Source organism: Notamacropus eugenii, chromosome 1 (assembly GCF_028372415.1).
Source record: "Notamacropus eugenii isolate mMacEug1 chromosome 1, mMacEug1.pri_v2, whole genome shotgun sequence".
Classification (NCBI taxonomy): Eukaryota; Metazoa; Chordata; class Mammalia; order Diprotodontia; family Macropodidae; genus Notamacropus; species Notamacropus eugenii.
In genome coordinates, this window is record NC_092872.1 from 550,703,443 (window position 1) to 550,721,871 (window position 18,429).

At 35.4% G+C, this 18,429-nt stretch overlaps 1 protein-coding gene across 9 annotated transcripts in view; it reads left to right on the plus strand.

The window, feature by feature from the left end:
• Positions 1-18,429, plus strand: part of KIDINS220 (kinase D interacting substrate 220) — a 212,213-nt gene that overhangs the window by 58,427 nt on the left and 135,357 nt on the right. For all 9 annotated transcript variants that reach the window (XR_011972476.1, XR_011972477.1, XR_011972478.1 and 6 more), the window contains exons 14-21: positions 458-637; positions 1,423-1,588; positions 4,989-5,140; positions 5,390-5,679; positions 7,662-7,802; positions 11,945-12,188; positions 12,369-12,457; positions 17,556-17,700. Coding sequence is in view for 6 of the 9 variants with exons in the window: in XM_072634281.1 (XP_072490382.1) it covers positions 458-637; positions 1,423-1,588; positions 4,989-5,140; positions 5,390-5,679; positions 7,662-7,802; positions 11,945-12,188; positions 12,369-12,457; positions 17,556-17,700 (1,407 nt within the window). In the remaining 3 variants the exon portion in view is untranslated. The remainder of the gene's footprint in view (positions 1-457; positions 638-1,422; positions 1,589-4,988; positions 5,141-5,389; positions 5,680-7,661; positions 7,803-11,944; positions 12,189-12,368; positions 12,458-17,555; positions 17,701-18,429) is intronic.

Consider the following 18,429-nt stretch of genomic DNA (forward strand, 5'->3'; position numbering starts at 1 on the left):
TGTCCTTGATTTGTTCATCAGGCATCTTCATTAGCCATGTCAAAGTGACAAATAATGCTTTACCTCTGCAACCAGAAGTGAATCAGTCTTGTTCGGAGTTCTCTCTCCTGTTGAGACAGATGTAGACATACTTGATTTTGAAATAGGCAAGAGTGCTTATATGGAATTGTGTGCTCACCTTGGGGAAGTGGGAAATCTTATTGGTGGGTTTATATCTGTGTTCAAGGTGATTTTTCAAAAAGTTATCACATCATGAGTTTTTATGAACAAATTATTTTGTTGTAAATTTCTTCAAAAAAAATGTTATGTAGAATGAGACATTAAAAATTACTAAAGTGCTCTTGCTTGTTCTGATTTTTTTGAAAGTGTTTTGCAGGTTTTGAAAATATTAGATCTTAAAATGATTTTGTATCTTCTCATTTCTATTCTTACGAGTTTTATCCTATTTCTCTTTCAGATGAGATGAAGACTTTTGCTGGACAACAAATTGAACCTCTTTTCCAGTTCTCATGGCTTATAGTATTTCTTACATTGTTACTTTGTGGAGGATTGGGTTTATTGCTTGCTTTTACCGTGGATTTGAAACTTGGAATAGCTGTGGCTTTAAGCTTCTTGGCACTTCTGTATATATTCTTTAGTAAGTCTTTGCTTTCATGCTTTTCACACATTGATAAATATGTCATATTTCATTGTTTTACTTAATATATTGACATTTTGTTTTCTTTTAATGAAAGTTAAAATTGCTGTTGCTGGAAGTTAACATATAGTGAGTGGAAAAGTTTAACCAAATAAATTACATATACTTGCCTACTAATTCTTTTTACCATACTAACTGACCTGGAAAAAAGATGAATTCTAATTGGTTTCAGCAGCTTTTAAAATCTATTATGTAAAATTCTTTTTCCAGACATTGTTATAAGAAAACTTTAGTTACATATTGCTTCCACTAGACTTTATTTAAATAAATTATGTTAACTATATTTTTCTAGTTGCAGAATTGAATAATTCCTTTAGTTTAGGGGAGCATCACTGTATTTTTCCTGAAACAAGGGTAATAAAAACAATCCCTAATCCCTCATCCGAGTGTTATCTTCATTTGCAAGAAAAGAACTATTTATGTATTCCGCTACTTTATCAACCATAGATTTGTTTTTCTAATTGTTTTCCATAGGCTAATATTAAATTAGTCTAGAGACCGTAAATGTACATTAGTGAGAGGTGGGTGCTGGGTAGTATAATTGGATGGCTTAGGATTATGGCACTGGGTATGGGGAAGTTGGCAATAAATTTAAAACTGACATAGTACATAATTCATTTGTGAGTCACTGAATGAAAGCTGACACTTGAATTTTATTCCTTAGGGAGACTAATGTGAAGTGGATTACCTAAAATGATTTCATCGGGTTTATTTTTGCATTTCAGCTGTAATTTATTTTGGTGGTCGAAGGGAAGGGGAAAGTTGGAATTGGGCCTGGGTCGTAAGCACTAGGTTGGCAAGACATATTGGCTACTTGGAACTCCTCCTCAAACTGATGTTTGTAAACCCCCCTGAATTGCCAGAGCAAACTACAAAAGCCTTACCTGTCAGGTGAGCTGAATGATTTTTGTTTCTCATTTCTTTCTTGGAAAATACTGTGCTATGTTCAGTCAAAAGTAAAAATTTAATGGATTAAGGAAAAATTTCTCTTCTGGTCATGTTAATTTTTTGATATGTACAAAATTCTATGGAACATATAATTTCAGAGGTTTTCTTTGGTGGTTTAATAGCTAAATTTGTTAATAATTTGTTGCCATGAAAGATGTAATGTGTTATTTGTTTGTAGGTATTTCCTAATTAAGCTTAATAGTAAATTGATAAAAATTTTTTATTCATAATTGTATTTTAGAAACTCAGAGGCAATGATGCCTTAGTCTTCTCAGAAAATCAGCTGCACTCGTAACAGAAACTATATTATGAGTAATTTTTTAAAAATTTTTTTATTTTCTTAAATTTATTGTGCAGTTTCAAAGTATTATTTACTATGAAATTTTATCCATTTTATGTTCCTTTCGGCTTTGGAGCATAGATCAAAGAACAATAAGGAAAGGTTGCAAGAAGGCAGATTAAGCCATGATGTCAGGAAAAACATGTTCTCCATCATTAGCTATCTGAAGGCAGAGTGAGAGGCTTCAGGAGGCAGTGGAATTGGTTTCTCTGATTGGCAGAGTGACTACTTAGGATCATATCACCATAACTCTAGAGCTGCAGGCACTTGAGAGGCCATCCAGACCAACAACTCATGCCACAAATGCAATATTTACTGCAAGATGACCAACACATCAACATATCAACTCAGCCTTTGCTTGAAGATAACCAGTGAACAGAACTCACTTCCCAATCCGCTTTTGCCAAGGCAGCTCATTACACTTTGATTACATAAAGAACTTTAGAAAGATTCACTTACTTTTTCATATGGAAACCTGGTCTCAGATTCTTGGATACACTGAAACTGAGGGAATAAAAGGGGCTATGTAGAGGACAGATAATAGGCAATTGGGACTGGGCTCATTATAGTGTTGATCAGTTTGAAATTATGTGAAAAAAAATTCTACTGTTCATGTTCTTTGACATAGTGATCATATTCCTTATTTTACTATAAGGAAATAAAAAGAAACAGAAATAAACCCCCAGTATATGATATAACATTTATAGCATTTGTGTCAACCCAAAACCGAGTAGATGCCTGTTAGAGGAATGACAGAACAAACTGTAGTACATGAATATATAGGACACTCTTGTGCATTAAGAAATTAATTTCCTCCCCATCCCCAAAATGCTCTCCTTTCTAATATCTGTCTGCCTTGTGGATTCAAACACAACTAAAACTCTACTTTCTTCAGGAATTCTTTCCTGATCAGTCTTAATTCTAATGCTTTTTCTCTGTTGATTATATCCAATTTATACTCTGTGTGTGTGTGTGTGTGTGTGTGTGTGTGTGTGTGTGTGTGTGTGTGTGTGTGTGTGTGTAGGTGTACCTGGTTTTCTTTCTTACTAGTCAGCTATCTAGCTTGCACATAGTTGTTTGTATGTTGTCTCTTTGACTTTGAACTCCTTGAGGATAAGAACTGTCTTTTGCCTTTCTTGTTATCCCCAGCACTTACCACAGTGCCTGGCATGTAATAGTAGGTGCTTAATATATGTTTATTGATTAGTGGCTGAATATGAGGAATTTATAGAAATTTTGGAATGTTTGTTTGGATCTGATGCAAAGTAAAATCAAAAGAACCAGAAGAACAATAAACACAATTTCCATAATAGTGTACTTGAAAAGAATAATAAAAATAAAAGTAACTAAGTAAGTATGATAATCAGTCTAGTCCTGAAGAACAACCAGTAAAGCACAATTTCTTTATCTAAATGGAGAGATATGGGAATCATGAGAAGAGAATGTTGAATACATTGTCAGACTTAGTCATTGTATCAGTTTTTATTTTTGGTTTAACTGTTTATCTTTGTTGAAATGTATAGTTCATTTCTAGAGGGAAGGGTGAGGTGCCTATATCCAGGAATGAATGTGAAGTAAAAAAAAAAAAGACCTTTATTAAACTTATGAAGTTAAAAAATTTTTATTTGTTGATAAGGTCCACATAAGCCTTTTTATGGGCAGCTAGGTGCATGTAGCGGATAGAGTGCTGGGCCTGGAGTCAGGAAGACCTGAGATCAACTGTGACCTTAGACGTTTACAAGCTGTTTAACCCAGTGCAAGTCACTTAACCCTCTTTGCCTCAGTTTCCTCACCTATAGATGAGCTGGAGAAGGAAATGGCAAGTTGCTCTAATATCTATGCCAAGAAAACTCCAAATGAGGTTATAAAGAGCCGTACATGACTGAAAAAACTAAACAATGGAAACCTTTTTATGCATCTTAAAGGAAGAGAGGGACTCTGAGGTATAGGAGGGAATGCATTCCTGGTGTGTTGGGGTGGCCAGTTCAAAGGCCTGGAAATAGGAGATGTACAGTGATCAAAGAAAAAAGCAGTTAGTTTGACTGGATTGTAAAATCACGGAATATAGAAAGGGAGAGTAATGTCCAGTGAGGTTAAAAGGATAAGTTCTCTAGGGCTTTGAAAGTTAAATATGCAGTTTACATTTGATCCTAGAGGTCATTGAAAGCCCCTGGAGTTGCATGAATAAAGGAGTTTTATGGTTGTATTTCTCTAAAGGAATATTACTTTGGTAATAGTATGTAGGTCGTATAGTATTTATGCATTTCCCCCAGGCCCAGCACTCTATCCGCTTTGCCACCTAGCTGTTCTTGGCTATGAAGCCCTAAGCAAGCCATTACCTCTCAGTACTCTAGGCAACTCTCTATAAAGACTATAAAAAGGGTGTTTCATCACTTGAGAGTTCCCTACATCAATGAAGTCAAAGTTATAGTTCCTATATGATATATCAGCATATACATACGTATCTTTTATATATACATATATGTATGTATATATTATATGTTTATACATGGTATCTATTTAAAACAATTTGACTGCTTTGGCTTTTGTATTGTCTTGTAGCCATTGTCCATTGAGGTGTGCTAAGAAGGTGATGTCTTCCTTCCCTCCCATTAATTAGAAGATTGTTTCCAACTAGTTTTACTACTCCTAACCGATTCCATGGACAGTTGTCAGGTCTTCACTTATTGGCCATGTGACCTCTCTGAGCTTCACTTTTTTTAGTAAGATAAAAGAATTGGGCAAAATGGACCCTAAGGCCCCCTTTCATACTGAATATTTTGTGATCTTTTTCTTCTCATTGGATAAAAAAATTTTTTTTAAATTAGAATTTATCAGAACTAATTCATGTTCCTTGACTGTTTGAAAATGTAAAGATATTTTTATCTTTTTATTTAGAAAAAAGATTAATTGAAAGTCAATGAGTAATCCAAATAGTTTACAAGACTTATAATTTGAATTTTATTCAAATAATGACAAAATATGTTTTATTTTTTTTGGAAGGTTTTTATTTACAGATTACAATAGACTCTCTAGTGTGGGTGGAGAAACTTCATTGGCTGAGATGATTGCAACTCTTTCTGATGCTTGTGAAAGGGAATTTGGTTTCTTGGCCACAAGACTTTTTCGAGTATTCAAGACTGAAGATACCCAGGGTAGAACTTTTATATTTCTCTATTTATGTATTTTAACATAATAGTTTTGTTCATTTCTTTTTACACATTTTAAATTCCTTATTTTATTTATTTTATTGTTTATTTATTATTTGTTTTTTCATTTATTATTTTATTTATTTTAAATGTCATCTTGCATCCTAATAATTTGATATTGTACATTGACTATTGAATTAAGTTATCTAGACTTTAGAAGCATAAATAATGGCAAAAACTTTTTATGTGTTACAGGGAAAAAAAAGTGGAAGAAAACTTGCTGTCTCCCATCTTTTGTCATCTTCATTTTCATCTTGGGATGTATTATTGCTGGAATCACCCTCCTTGCTATATTTAGAGTTGATCAAAAACATATGACAGTGAATGCTATTCTTATATCAATTGCATCTATTGTTGGTTTGGCTTTCATCTTAAATTGTCGTACTTGGTGGAAAGTTCTAGACTCTATCCTAAATTCTCAGCGTAAACGTCTCCATAAAGCTGCCACCAAACTGCACAAGTTGAAAAGTGAAGGTTTTATGAAGGTAAGTAAACATTGAAATATTTATAATAAAAGCTATAGCTCATGAATTTTCTAGGATTATAAGCATTGAGTTGTGTTTAAAACATTGTGATCTTTAAAAATTTTACTTTTAATTTCCTTTGGAATTAAATTCAGGTACATTCCCTAACTGTGGGTATATTCCAGATCCTTCTCTTGACATCTGTTATCCATTGAGATCAATTATTATCTCTGCATAGATCACTTTTAATGGCCACTGTCTACATGAAACTTTTCCTGATTTCCTTAGCTGCTTATTTTGTTTTCTTCCCTCAATTTACTGTGTATGTATTTGTAAATTCATGTTGTCTTCTTTGATAAAATGTGAGCTTCTTGAGGGCAGGAACTGTTTTATTTTTGTCATTGTATCCTTACCTTCTAGAACAGCACCTGGCATATAGTAAGTGCTTTGTAAATGCTTTGTGATTGATGAATATATATATATATATTAAAATGAAAGCACTGAATCATGATCTCTCACCTCCCTTCCAGTGGTGAATTCTTTAATTCCAAGTATCTTGTTCATAGCTTTCAATGATGTGTAAATTATCTCTCTTTGATCTGTTTTCCAGGTAGGTTGTTTTCCTGTCGGATATTTCATCTTTTCTTCTATTTTTTTCAGTCTTTTACTTTGCTTTGTTATTTCTTGATTTTTCATGGAGTCATTAAATTCCATTTGACCAGTTCTAATTTTTAAGATGTTATTTTCTGCAGTAAGGTTTTGTACTTCTTTTATCAAGCTGTTAATTCTCTTTTCATAACTTTCTTGATTAGCTCTTTTTACCATTTTTTCTTCTACCTTTCTTATGTGTTTTTTTAAATCACTTAAGTTCTTACTTTAACTCTTCTAGGAATTCTTTTGGTTTTTACGTCCAATCTGCATTTTTTCCTTGAGATTTTGCTTGTAGATGTTTTCAAGGCATTTTTTCCATCTGTGTTTATCTTGAGTTTCCCTGTCACCATAGTAACTCTTTATGGCCAGCTTCTTTTTTTTGTTTGCTCATTCTTCTAGCTTACTTCTTGTCTTTGGACTTCATGTTAGTGTTGGATTCTATTTGTTTCTGGGGTTATGTGGGGAACCTGCAAGTTTTTGGTGCTTCTAAAGTGTTGTGATCCAAGGAGAGGTCTGTTTGCAGCCCTCCTGGTATAAACTCTGGAAATTCCTCACCCAGTTTTGGGTTTCTGGACTTATATGTAGTTGAGTTTCAATAGACTGTGACTAGACTCAGTGATTGTTAGCCTGCTGTGAGGTTTTACAGTTTTAGAGAGACTGAACCTGCTGGCTGCCCCTTGATCTGAGTCTCCTAACCTCATTTTTCCAGTCTTTGTTCTGATCTAAAAGTTAGAACTGAATCATTTCTTTGATTTTGGACTCAGAGCCACACAAGCTTAGTTTCTGGAATTTGTGCTCACTATTCATCTAGGACCCTTTGCTTGGTAACAGCTCTTGCTGTTTACTCCTGGATCTGTGATTTAAAACTGGACATTAAGCAACGGAGTTGCCAGATGACTGGGGCCCCCAGCACTAGTTAAGGAGTCCTCTGGGATTCCGCCCTGGTGCTTGCTCCTGTCTTGCTGCCACTGCCACTACCCTGTACTCCTGACCAGCCTCTACCCTAGCATCTGTAGACTTTTCTGTTTATCTTCCTAAGTTGCCCTGGGCTGGAAAAACTCGTTGTGACTTTTTATGAGGTTTTGTGTGAGTCTGGCATGTTTTTTAAATTCTTGTGGAGATGTCTTGATAGAGCTTAGGCAAAAATTCCCCTCTGCCATCTTGACTTTACCCTCTAAGTAACTTTTTCAGAGTAGTGTAATATCATGAGTGAAGCCAGAATTTGAAGCTAGGATTCAAGACTCTTGAGTCTGCATTTGTTTTACTGGATTATTTTGCATTAATATTAAAATAAAAAACAACTTTCTTTTATGAAATATTTCATTTTAACTTAAATGTTTTCTTTTGAGCAGGTTCTGAAATGTGAAGTGGAATTGATGGCTAGAAAGGCAAAAACCATAGACAGCTTCACTCAGAATCAGACGAGACTGGTGGTTATCATTGATGGGCTGGATGCATGTGAGCAAGACAAAGTCCTACAGATGCTAGACACAGTATGTTTGCAGTCATTTTAACTTATTCAAAGAGTTTTATATACTTGGTAGTTGACTATAGAGGCCAAACTTGATACTATTTTAATTGAAGTAAATTTGAGTTTTGCATTAAGTAGATATCATGGAGTATATTATGTGTCCTTTTTTTTATTAATACTCTTTTTTAAGAGTAATTTTCAATTATTTGCATAGTTTTGATTTATCAGTAGTAATATGAGATAGTATTTCAAGCTAAAATATTTTGCATTACAGAAACAGATCTTATAGAAGATATGACAGCTGAAAAAGCACTATGGTAAAGAACAATGAATTTAGAATCAGTGACATACATACTTGAATTTTAGCTCTGCTGTTCACTAACTCTTTGACCTTGGACCAATCATTTAACCTCTTAGGGGCTTCAGTTTCCTTACCTGTAAAATGAAGCTTTTATACTAAATGGTCTCTAAGTTCTTTTTTAATCTTATAACTTATATTTTAAGTCTAATGAGGATTTTTGATAGAAATGGTAAAGATCTTTCTCTGAGTATTTCTGTGGTTGTGGACAGAACTGTGGAGTCACCACAGAAGGTTGTGGTAGTGGACAACCCCAAGTGCTGTTAATAAACAGATCACATTAGGTATACTTCAGCAGTATAAGTAATGGCATAAAGTGCCCCACCATGGACCATAAAGATGAATAAGAAATGTTGCCTGCCCTCAGTTCTAGTTGAGAAAAAGGCTATAAAAATAGTTATGGAGGGACCAAATCATAGAACAATGTGTATATGAGAAAGTGGGAGAGGAGAAGTGGGGAACCTCTGGAGTACTTGAAGAACTACCCCTTCCCCCAACCTCCCAAAAAACACCTGAAGAAAAATGTACCAGTCATATCCATTACATTGAAGGATAAATAAGCCTAAAGAAACTATTTTAACTCTTACTTCTAAAATTTTTTCAATCAAAGCAGTTTATACTGAAGGATGATTATAGTAAATCAGAAAAGATCTACCTCCAGAAGGAAAGTCACAAAGTAAGAATATTTTGAATGATACAGCTGTATCAGCAGGACTTAACCTCAAACAGAGAAAAGCATGGATTTTCTAATAACTCTCTTCTGTGGGCACAAAGTATGAAATCTCACTTTGGAAATATCCATGGCCATGATGATGACTATAAATGTGTTTTGAGATTGATTGGGCTATGGGTAGATGTGATGTTAAAAGTTTTATTTTTTTAAAGAATCACTTAAAATTATTGTGGATGTCACTTTAAAAATTGGTGTATTAATAAGTGAAAATATGAAATTGGGGATAATTCATGCTGTATATGCAGATTTCAAGACATTTACTAATTTAGTAGTTTCATGTGATTAGTTTCAAAGGAGTACAGATAATAAAAAGGACATGTGATACTTTTGGAACAACTGCATATTTAGTCACAATTATTAGCACAGTAAAGAGGAAGCACTTTGTTTCTGTCTTTATAAATGTTCAAATGAAAAACAGCTATGTAACTCGAGCTTTACCTAAACTAACTTCCATAAAAAACCCTATAGAGAAGAATTACTGTATTGGGAGGAAAACGTTACTGCAACATTGATTTGAAAGTAAATTAGACAAAATAGAAATATGACAGCTTTTTTTCCTGTATATATTTTTTATTTAATAAAATACAAAAAGCATGGCTTTGCTCTTAGTGCTCCAGAGGCTTAACTCTTAATAGAAACAAGAAAAAACATCGACTTCTTGACATGATGTAGTTTGACTAACCCTAACAGTTCTTGTCTTACTTTCATAGTTTTCTAACTTAAAAAGTCATTGGGGGAGTAATTTAGTATTTTCAGTGTGCCTCTTTGAGTTATCTGTATAAAGAAGCTCTGGTAAGCATTTTCTCTAGAGCCAAAGGTCAATATTAAGGAATGTGTTTCTTTTGAAAAGCAAGCTACTATCAAAAAGAATTCTCATTAATATACAAATATGTGTTTATATACTATATGCAAACATTATATGCATAGCAACACTTGTTCATATATTTCTTAAATAAGTTTTGCTTTTTTTAATTTTTAAAAGGAAATTACATACCAAAATTCATTAATGCCTTATAAATATGAGATATACTTAAAACATTTGTTAGAAAATAAAAATATTTGATTTATTTGATGAAATTTAATTTGAACTTTTCATCAGTTTTTTCATTAATATGCTAGAATAATCTAATATTTGTAGATTTTGGTAAATATTTCATAAATTTTGTAAATACTCACATTAAGTCTAGGTTTTAGGTATTGGAAACAGTGTTATCCCCTTTATTTCTCTCTCTCTCTCTCTCTCTCTCTCTCTGTCTCTCTCTCTCTCTCTCTCTCTCTCTCTATATATATATATATATATATATCACTAGCTCATTTCAGGTACTAAAAATAAAAGAAAGTAGATCTTTAAAAGTGCTTTATGAAAGGTCTTACCACTTTTTCTGTGAGTCTATTAAGTTCTGAGAGGCTTCTTTAATTTTTAATTGTATATGTAATGTTAAATTTCTTTGAATTATGATCCATTTGGAAAAATCCACACTACATTTTTAAAAGCTTTGCCATATATAAATAATATTTTCTTGAAAATTCCTTCGATGTTAAATTTGAAGATAGCTTCAGACTTTTCTACTAGTGGTAAATGTCGACTTAGATGCTGACTTTTAATGTATATTTCTAATACTGTTATTCACTTGCATCTATATTTAAGATAAGCCCCAAGTTAAAAACTGAACATGTATGTAAGACTATTAATTCTTCCTTGTTGTCTTAATCACATCAAGATGCATAAATTTACAATTAGATGCTTTAGGCAAATTTTACATTTTTGTCCATTTTATTATTAGGTTTAAAGTGAGAGTTCTTAATTTTTTTTGTGTCACGATCTCCTTTAGCATTGTGGTAAAGACTGTGGAACTATGGACCTCTTCTCAGTAAATGTTTTTAAATATATAAAATAAAATACATAGGATTACAAAGGTAACTAATATTGAAATATACTTATCAAAATAATAATTTGATAAAAAAACACCTATCTGGTTAACCCCTGCTTGATTTAAAGTCTGAATTCTTCTTCCTCTGAATATTTTCCTGGTTCACATGAAATAATAGTCTTAATGGGAGAGAAAATTGAGTGAGAAGATGAACGTTTCTCCTAATATACTAATAAATTTGTTAAACTCAAACAGTATAAATAATTATAATGTAAAGGGTAATTTAATAAGAGTTGGGAGAGATGTAAAAGAAAAAAGCACTATGAAATATCTGATTGGTGTTGAGAAAAGCTTTATAAACAAGGAAGTATCTGATGGCCCTGGAGAATGAGTGAGTTTCAAAAGATAAAACAGAATAATGTCAGATCTAGGGGCAGCACAAAACAAATATTAAATGTATAACCGAAGATCACTTTAAGGTTTGCAGAGCTCTTCATGTAGGTAATGCAAGCAATGTTATCTCCATTTTACAGATGAAGCAAGAGACTCAGAAACGTAAATTCCCCCTAGTTACCCTGCTAATAAATATCAGAATTGGAGGTTGGATTTGAGTCTTTTGACTTCTGAAAACCAATGCTTTTTATCATCACACTGCTTCTTGAAGAGATTTAAATTGTTTTGGTCACTATCAAGGAGCATTTTAGAGATCTGGAAAGAAAAGATGAAGGGAGATGGGAGAAAAAGAGGGAAGAAAGAAAGAAAGATTTATTAATTACCTTCTATGTGCCAGCCACTTATACTGAGCACTTTTTACAGATACTATTTGATCCTCACAGCAATTCTGGAAGGTAGGTGCTATTATTATTGAGGACACTGCATAGAGAGAAGTTAGGTGACTTGTCCAGGGTGACACAGCTAGTATTTGAGGACATATTTGAATTCGGGTACTCCTGACCTTCAGGTGCAGGGATCTAGCTGCCTCAAAAAATAACATTATTTCATTTGTCTCATATAGCCATTGTAAGCTCTTGATAGATGTGGATGATGAGTCCTGTTGCATTTCATAGCACTGATTGTTGCCCAGTATAGTGTTTCTTATTAAATTAATTTATATCAAAAGTAAGTGTATACGTGTGACTAATATATTTGAATATGTATGTATATCAAAACACATATGCATGTAAACCTCTCTTGTGTTACAGGTCCGAGTTCTGTTTTCAAAAGGTCCATTCATTGCTATTTTTGCAAGTGATCCGCACATTATCATAAAGGCAATTAACCAGAACCTCAATAGTGTACTTCGTGATTCAAATATAAATGGTCATGACTACATGCGCAATATAGTTCATTTGCCTGTTTTCCTTAATAGTCGTGGATTAAGCAGTGCAAGAAAATTTCTCGTAACTGCCACTTCAAATGGAGAAGTTGTATGTTCTGATAGCACAGGTAAAAACCAAACTTTTAAACCATTAAAGTTCTTACTAACAGCTAGAAATTAAATTTGCTTTTGAAGAGAATACTTTTTACTTAAAAATATTTGGGAGAGTTGTGACTGCTTACTTAAAGAAACAGTAACACAGAAGTATTTCAGTGTGTAAATTGTTTGTCTTCATCAATTATTTTAAGGATTGCATGAAGATGCTGACAGAAGAGTTTCACAGAACAGCCTTGCAGAAATGACCAAACTTGGCAGCAAGTCAGCCCTCAACAGACGGGTAAGATGCTTGTTTTCAAACAGACTTCTGTGTTGTTATAATGCATTTGAAAAAAAGGTAGAATGTGTTATTAAAACCTTTTATAACTGTTGAATTGTTACATTTCAAATGAACTTTATCATTGGATTTCCTTGCAGAAGCTTCAGGTTGACTTTCAGGGACTGACTGACTTGAGCAGAGAGCCATATTAACTTAATTCTGCTGTATACTTAGATGTGCCACATCTTGCTCCTTCTATTTGTTTGCTCTCTTCTTTAGTAACTTCCTTCACTTAACTCATGTCCAAGTTTACCCAAAAGAATATACTCTTTAAACAACTGCAAGGAAAAAATGAAATAAATGTAAGTGATGAGAAATAAGGATTGTTTGTGCTGAGAATCTTCTGCTTTTTCCTGCCTATCAATTTTCCTCCCTCACCTGATGCCTATGAGGTTTTTTCTCCCTTTCTGTATATTGCTAGGCCTTTCCGCCCTCCATGCCACTTGAGATGACTTTTGCCAATTCTTCCTAAATTAATTTACTTATTCAGTGCCATACCAATCAAACTATCAGACATTTATTTTCTAGAACTAGAAAAAATAGTATAAAAATTCATCTGGAAGAAAAAAAGGTCTCGAAAATCAAGGGAACTAATGAAAAGAAATGCTAGGGAAGGTGGCCCTACTATTGTACTATAAAGCAGCAGTTATCAAAACCACTTGGTACTGGCTAAGAAACAGAAGGGTTGACCTGTGAAATAGGTTAGGTACTCAAGACACAGTAGTTAATGAATATAGCAATCCTACTGTTTGATAAAACCAAGGACCCTAGCTTCTGGGATAAGAACTCACTTCGACAAAAATTACTGGGAAAACTGAATAACAATGTGGCAGAAACTAGGCATAGACCAATGCCCGACACCATCCACAAGAATAAAGTCCAAATGGATACATGATCTAGTAGGTATAAAGATTGACACTATAAACAAATTAGTAGAGCAAGGAGTAGTGTATTCATCAGATTTAGGGAGAAGGGAAGAATTTTTGACTAAACAAGAGATAGAAAGCATTATGAAGTGCAAAATGGATAATTTTGATTACATTAAACTGAAAAGATTTTGCACAACCAAACCCAATGCAACCAAGAGTAGGAGGGAAGCAGAAAACTGGGAAAGAATTTTTGCAGCTAGTGTCTGATAAAGACCTCATTTCTAAAATATATGGACAGCTGAGTCAAATGAACAAGAATACAAGTCATTCCCCACTCGATAAATGGTCAAAGAATATGAACAGGCAGTTTTCAGAAGAAGAAGTTAAAGCTATCTAAAGTCACGTGAAAAAATGCTCTAAATCACTGTTGATTAGATGCAAATCAAAACAACTCTGAGGAACACATCACATCTATCAGATTGGCTAACATGACAAAACAGGAAGATGATAAATGTTGGAGAAGATGTGGGAGAGTTGGGATACTGATTCATTGTTGGTGGAGCTGTGAGCTGATGCAGCCATTCTGGAGAGCAATTTGGAACTATGCCTAAAGGGCTACACAAATGTGCATACCCTTTGAACCAGCAATATAGCTTCTAGGACTGTATCCCCAAGAGATCATAAAAATAGGAAAGGGTCCCAGAGAGACCTTGAGAGTGTCCTTGTAACACTTCTGATATAACACATGTTGTAACACATATGATCGCCTGCTCCATGTGAGTTCTCCATAAAATAGTCTTTTTGGCAAGCATACATTTTGCATTTGAACAACGTGACCAACCCATCGGAGTTGTGCTCTCTGAAGCGTAGTTTCAACGCTTGGCAATTCAGCTTGAGTAAGGACTTCAGTGTCTGGTACCTTATCCTGCCAGGTGATCCTCAGAATCTTCTGAAGGTGGTTCAAATGGAAGCAATTCACTTTCCTGACATGGTGCTGGTAGACTTTCCATGTTTCACAGGCATACAGCCTGTGAATGAGGTCAGCACAGTGGCTCTGCAGAGTCAGTCCAATACCTCTTCTTTCCCAAACTTTTCTTCAGAACCTCCCAAATACTGAGCCAGCTCAACCTCATTGTCAGCGTATACCTCCCTGGAAAGTACTCTGCCAAGGTAAGTTAAATTATCCACAGCATTCAGAATTTCTCCATTAATTGTAACTGATGATTCCATGTATAGATGGTATGGTGGTGGCTGATGGAACACCTGTGTTTTCTTCATGTTAGTTATTAGGCCAAAATTAGCACAGACAGCAGAGAATTGATCCATATTTTGTTGCATCTCAGCTTCAGAGACTGCATTGAGTGCACAATCATCTGCAAACAGAAAATCATGTACCAACACTCCCTCCACTTTGATCTTGACTTGTAGTCTTTTCAAATCGAAGAACTTACCGTCAATACGGTAGTGGACCTTGATGCCATGTTTATCCTCATTGAAAGCATTTGACATAATGGCTGAAAACATCATGCTAAAAAGCAATCACAGAGCTCTGTTTCTATTGGTGACTGGGAAGGCCCAAGAGCATTGTCCACTATCCAGAACCCAGACAAACATGCCATCATGAAATTAACCTACAATACTGATGAACTTTTCTGGGCAACAAAATTTTGACATAATTTTTCATAAGCCCTCATGACTAACATTGTCAAAGGCCTTGCTCAGATCTACAGATGTTATGTACATACCTCGGTTGTGCTCCTGGCATTTCTCCTGGAGCTGTCAGGCAGCAAACACCGTATCTACTGTTCCTCAGCCCTTTCTGAAGCCACACTGGCGCTCAGGGATATGACTGTCTTCCAGGTGAAGGATCAACCTATTAAGGAGAACTCTAGCAAGAATATTACCATCAATGACTAAGAGAGAGAGAGCCTCCTGTGATTGTTGCAAGACAATCTATTCCCTTTACCTTTATAGAGATGGACAGTGAAGGAATCCTTGAACTTTTGGGGGATAACCTCTTCTTGCCATATAACCTGGAAAATATCAGTCAGCTTTTGTATGAGCAATGAACTCTCTACCTTGTAAATCTCAGCTGGAATAGAATCAGCACCAGGTGCTTTGCCACATGGAAGGAACCTAATGGCCCTCAAAAATCTCTTCTTCAGTTGGAAGTTCAACTAAGGAGGGATTGACTTCAAGGTCAATGGCCTCAGCACTGATTGTTTATGGTCTGTTGAAAACACTATGGAAGTGTTCAGCCCATCTCTCTAGGATCATGTCCTTATCACTGATCACTGTGGTTCCATCAGTACTGAGTAGTTGTGATGCACCATAGGTTTTTGGTCCATAAATAGCTTTCAGAGAATCATAAAAACACTTTGGATTGTTACTATCAGCATAAAACTGAATTTCATCTGCCTTCTTACTGAGCCAGGAATCCTGCATCTCTCTAAGCTTTGCCTGTACTTTGCTTTTGATGGAATTAAATGCTGCCTTCTAAGAGGTGAATGAACTATCCTGCTGATAAATCCTGTGGAGTTCTCATTTTTCATTTAGCAGCTTCTGAATTTCCCCATCATTTTCATCAAACTAGTCTTGTTGTTTGCGACTGTTCTGACCCAGAGGAGCAAATGCAGTGCTGTACACCAAATCTCTGAAAGCTGTCCACTCCTTTTCTGCTCTACTGTTGCCAACTCTGTGTTGGCTCACCTTTCCCTCCAAGTCAGAAACAAAGTGTTGATGCTCAGAAAAGAGCTCTAATTCATTGACATTAATTCTTCAGGTAGTCATTTTGCCTTGGGGGCAGCACTTTTGATGAATGTGAATATTTAGCTTGGAAAAGATAAGTGTATAATCAGTCCAGCACGCTGCACCACACATTGTCTTTGTCACTCTCACATCTTGTCTGTCTCTTCTTAAAATCACATAGTCTATTAGATGCCAATGTTTGCTGCAAGGGTGCATCCATGAAGTTTTATTGCGTTTAGGGGAGGAGGTCATGCAGTAAATGACCATTGCTGTTTCCATCTCCATTCCTCCCTAGGACTCCCTGCCAAGTCTGGTAGTCTGATTCTACTCTAGCATTAAAATTACCCAGAATGATAAGCTTGTCCTCTTTTGGCACATTGATAAGGTTCTTTAGGTCTTCATAAAATTTTTGTTCGACTTCATTAGGGGTCATCATGGTGGGAGCATAGGCACTGATAATGGTGACATGGTGTTTTCCTGCAAGTGGCAATCGCGCTGTCATGAGCCTGTCATTTTCTCCTTTTGGCAGGCATACCAGCTTGCTGACTAGATAAGTTCTGATTGCAAAACCTATGCCAGTGTCACGGTGCTCCTCTTCACTGTGGCCACTCCAGAAAAATGTGTATCCAGCTCTAACTTCAGTAAGCTGGCTTTCATTTATCAGCCTTGTTTCACTCAGGGCTGCTATTTGGATATGATACCTTTTGCAACAAGAGCAATTCATCTTTCAGGTCTACTGGATTTTGTGTTGTCTAAGACAAGTGTGTGCATGTTTCATGTGCCGATGGGAAGTGGAATCATCTTTGCGGATGTTTTTGTACATTTTGTACATTTTTTTGTGTTTCAACCACAGAGTGAGATTCCCCTCTTGCCGCGGTAATCAGGCCAGGGTTGAGTAAGCAGGCAATTTTTAGGACACATTTTCTAGCCCCCTTCCTCACACCAGGAGGTGAACAGTGCAATCCTTAAAAGGCTGCTCAGACACTCAGGGCTGCCGTGTCCCACTACTGCTTCCATTGAGAAACGACCCTATGACCTGGACTGCCTGTGTGCAGGGTTGTGACTACAGCTCCCCGTGTATCCACACCGTTGGTTACTCTCAACCTACTTTCGCCCATCTGCCGAAACAGTTTACTGGGGTGTGGCCATTGTTGCTTGCTGCAGCTTCTTGAAGGCACAGGTGAGAGTTGAGTGGAACAGATTATTTTTTTCCACCAAAGGTGGAAAACAGCCCTGAAAAGGGCTCGGCAGCCATCACACCAAAGGTACTGGTCCTTCCTGAACACACCTTACACCATTTTACGTGTACTATTTCTTTTACCATTGAAAGGATAGGTCCAGCCCCTCTCACTGTTCTCTTTCAGCATTTTCTTTTTCAGGTTCCTAGATTCTCCTACTTGTCACATGAATGAATTCTCATTTGCATTTGTATTGTTTTTTAGGATACTTACAGAAGAAGACAGATGCAGCGGAGCATTACACGTCAGATGTCTTTTGATCTTACAAAGCTATTAGTGACAGAGGACTGGTTCAGTGATATTAGTCCTCAGACTATGAGAAGACTACTTAATATTGTTTCTGTGACAGGTAAGTCTTTTACTCTTGTTTTCTTTGCTGTAGGAAATCATCTCTGACTGTCTCAAATGACATTTTCAGAAACAAGTTAAAGTAACACAATGTAGTTTGCTTACAAGATTTACGTTGTTAAGAATGCAATAGGAGGTATTTTTAAAACCATTTTTTACTTCTTTAAAACCTCATTCCATAATACAACAAATGCTTAATGGAATAACAAGAAGCCACACACCTAAAATTCAGCTTATGTTTGGATGTTAAAAAGCATTGATAATTAAACATTTGAAAACTTAAATGAATCTTTCATCTCATTGATAGCAGTATTCTCCCCCACTGTATAGATCAAAATCCATGTTTGCCTGCTCATTCTGAATGTTTTTTTTTTTTTTTGTTTTCTTCTTCAATCAGTTCACCTCAGGGTTCACTCTACTTCCTATAGGTTTTCATCAGTTTCTTTTAACATTGTACATGTGATATCAGGGGAACATAGAAACTGTCTAGTGGTTTTACACATACTTTTGACTGCCGCAGTACAAGATGACCAAATGTCTCATGAAGTGATGATTCTTACTGTCTTTGAATACATTATAAAATAAACTTCTCCAAAGAATCGGTGATTCACTGTTCCATTTAGTTGTAATGTTCTTTTGCCTTCTGTTTTTATTTATACTGGGAATGTTAATTAATTAAGATTAATATGATTGAGTTCACCCAGGGATATGTGATCTCCATGAACTGTTA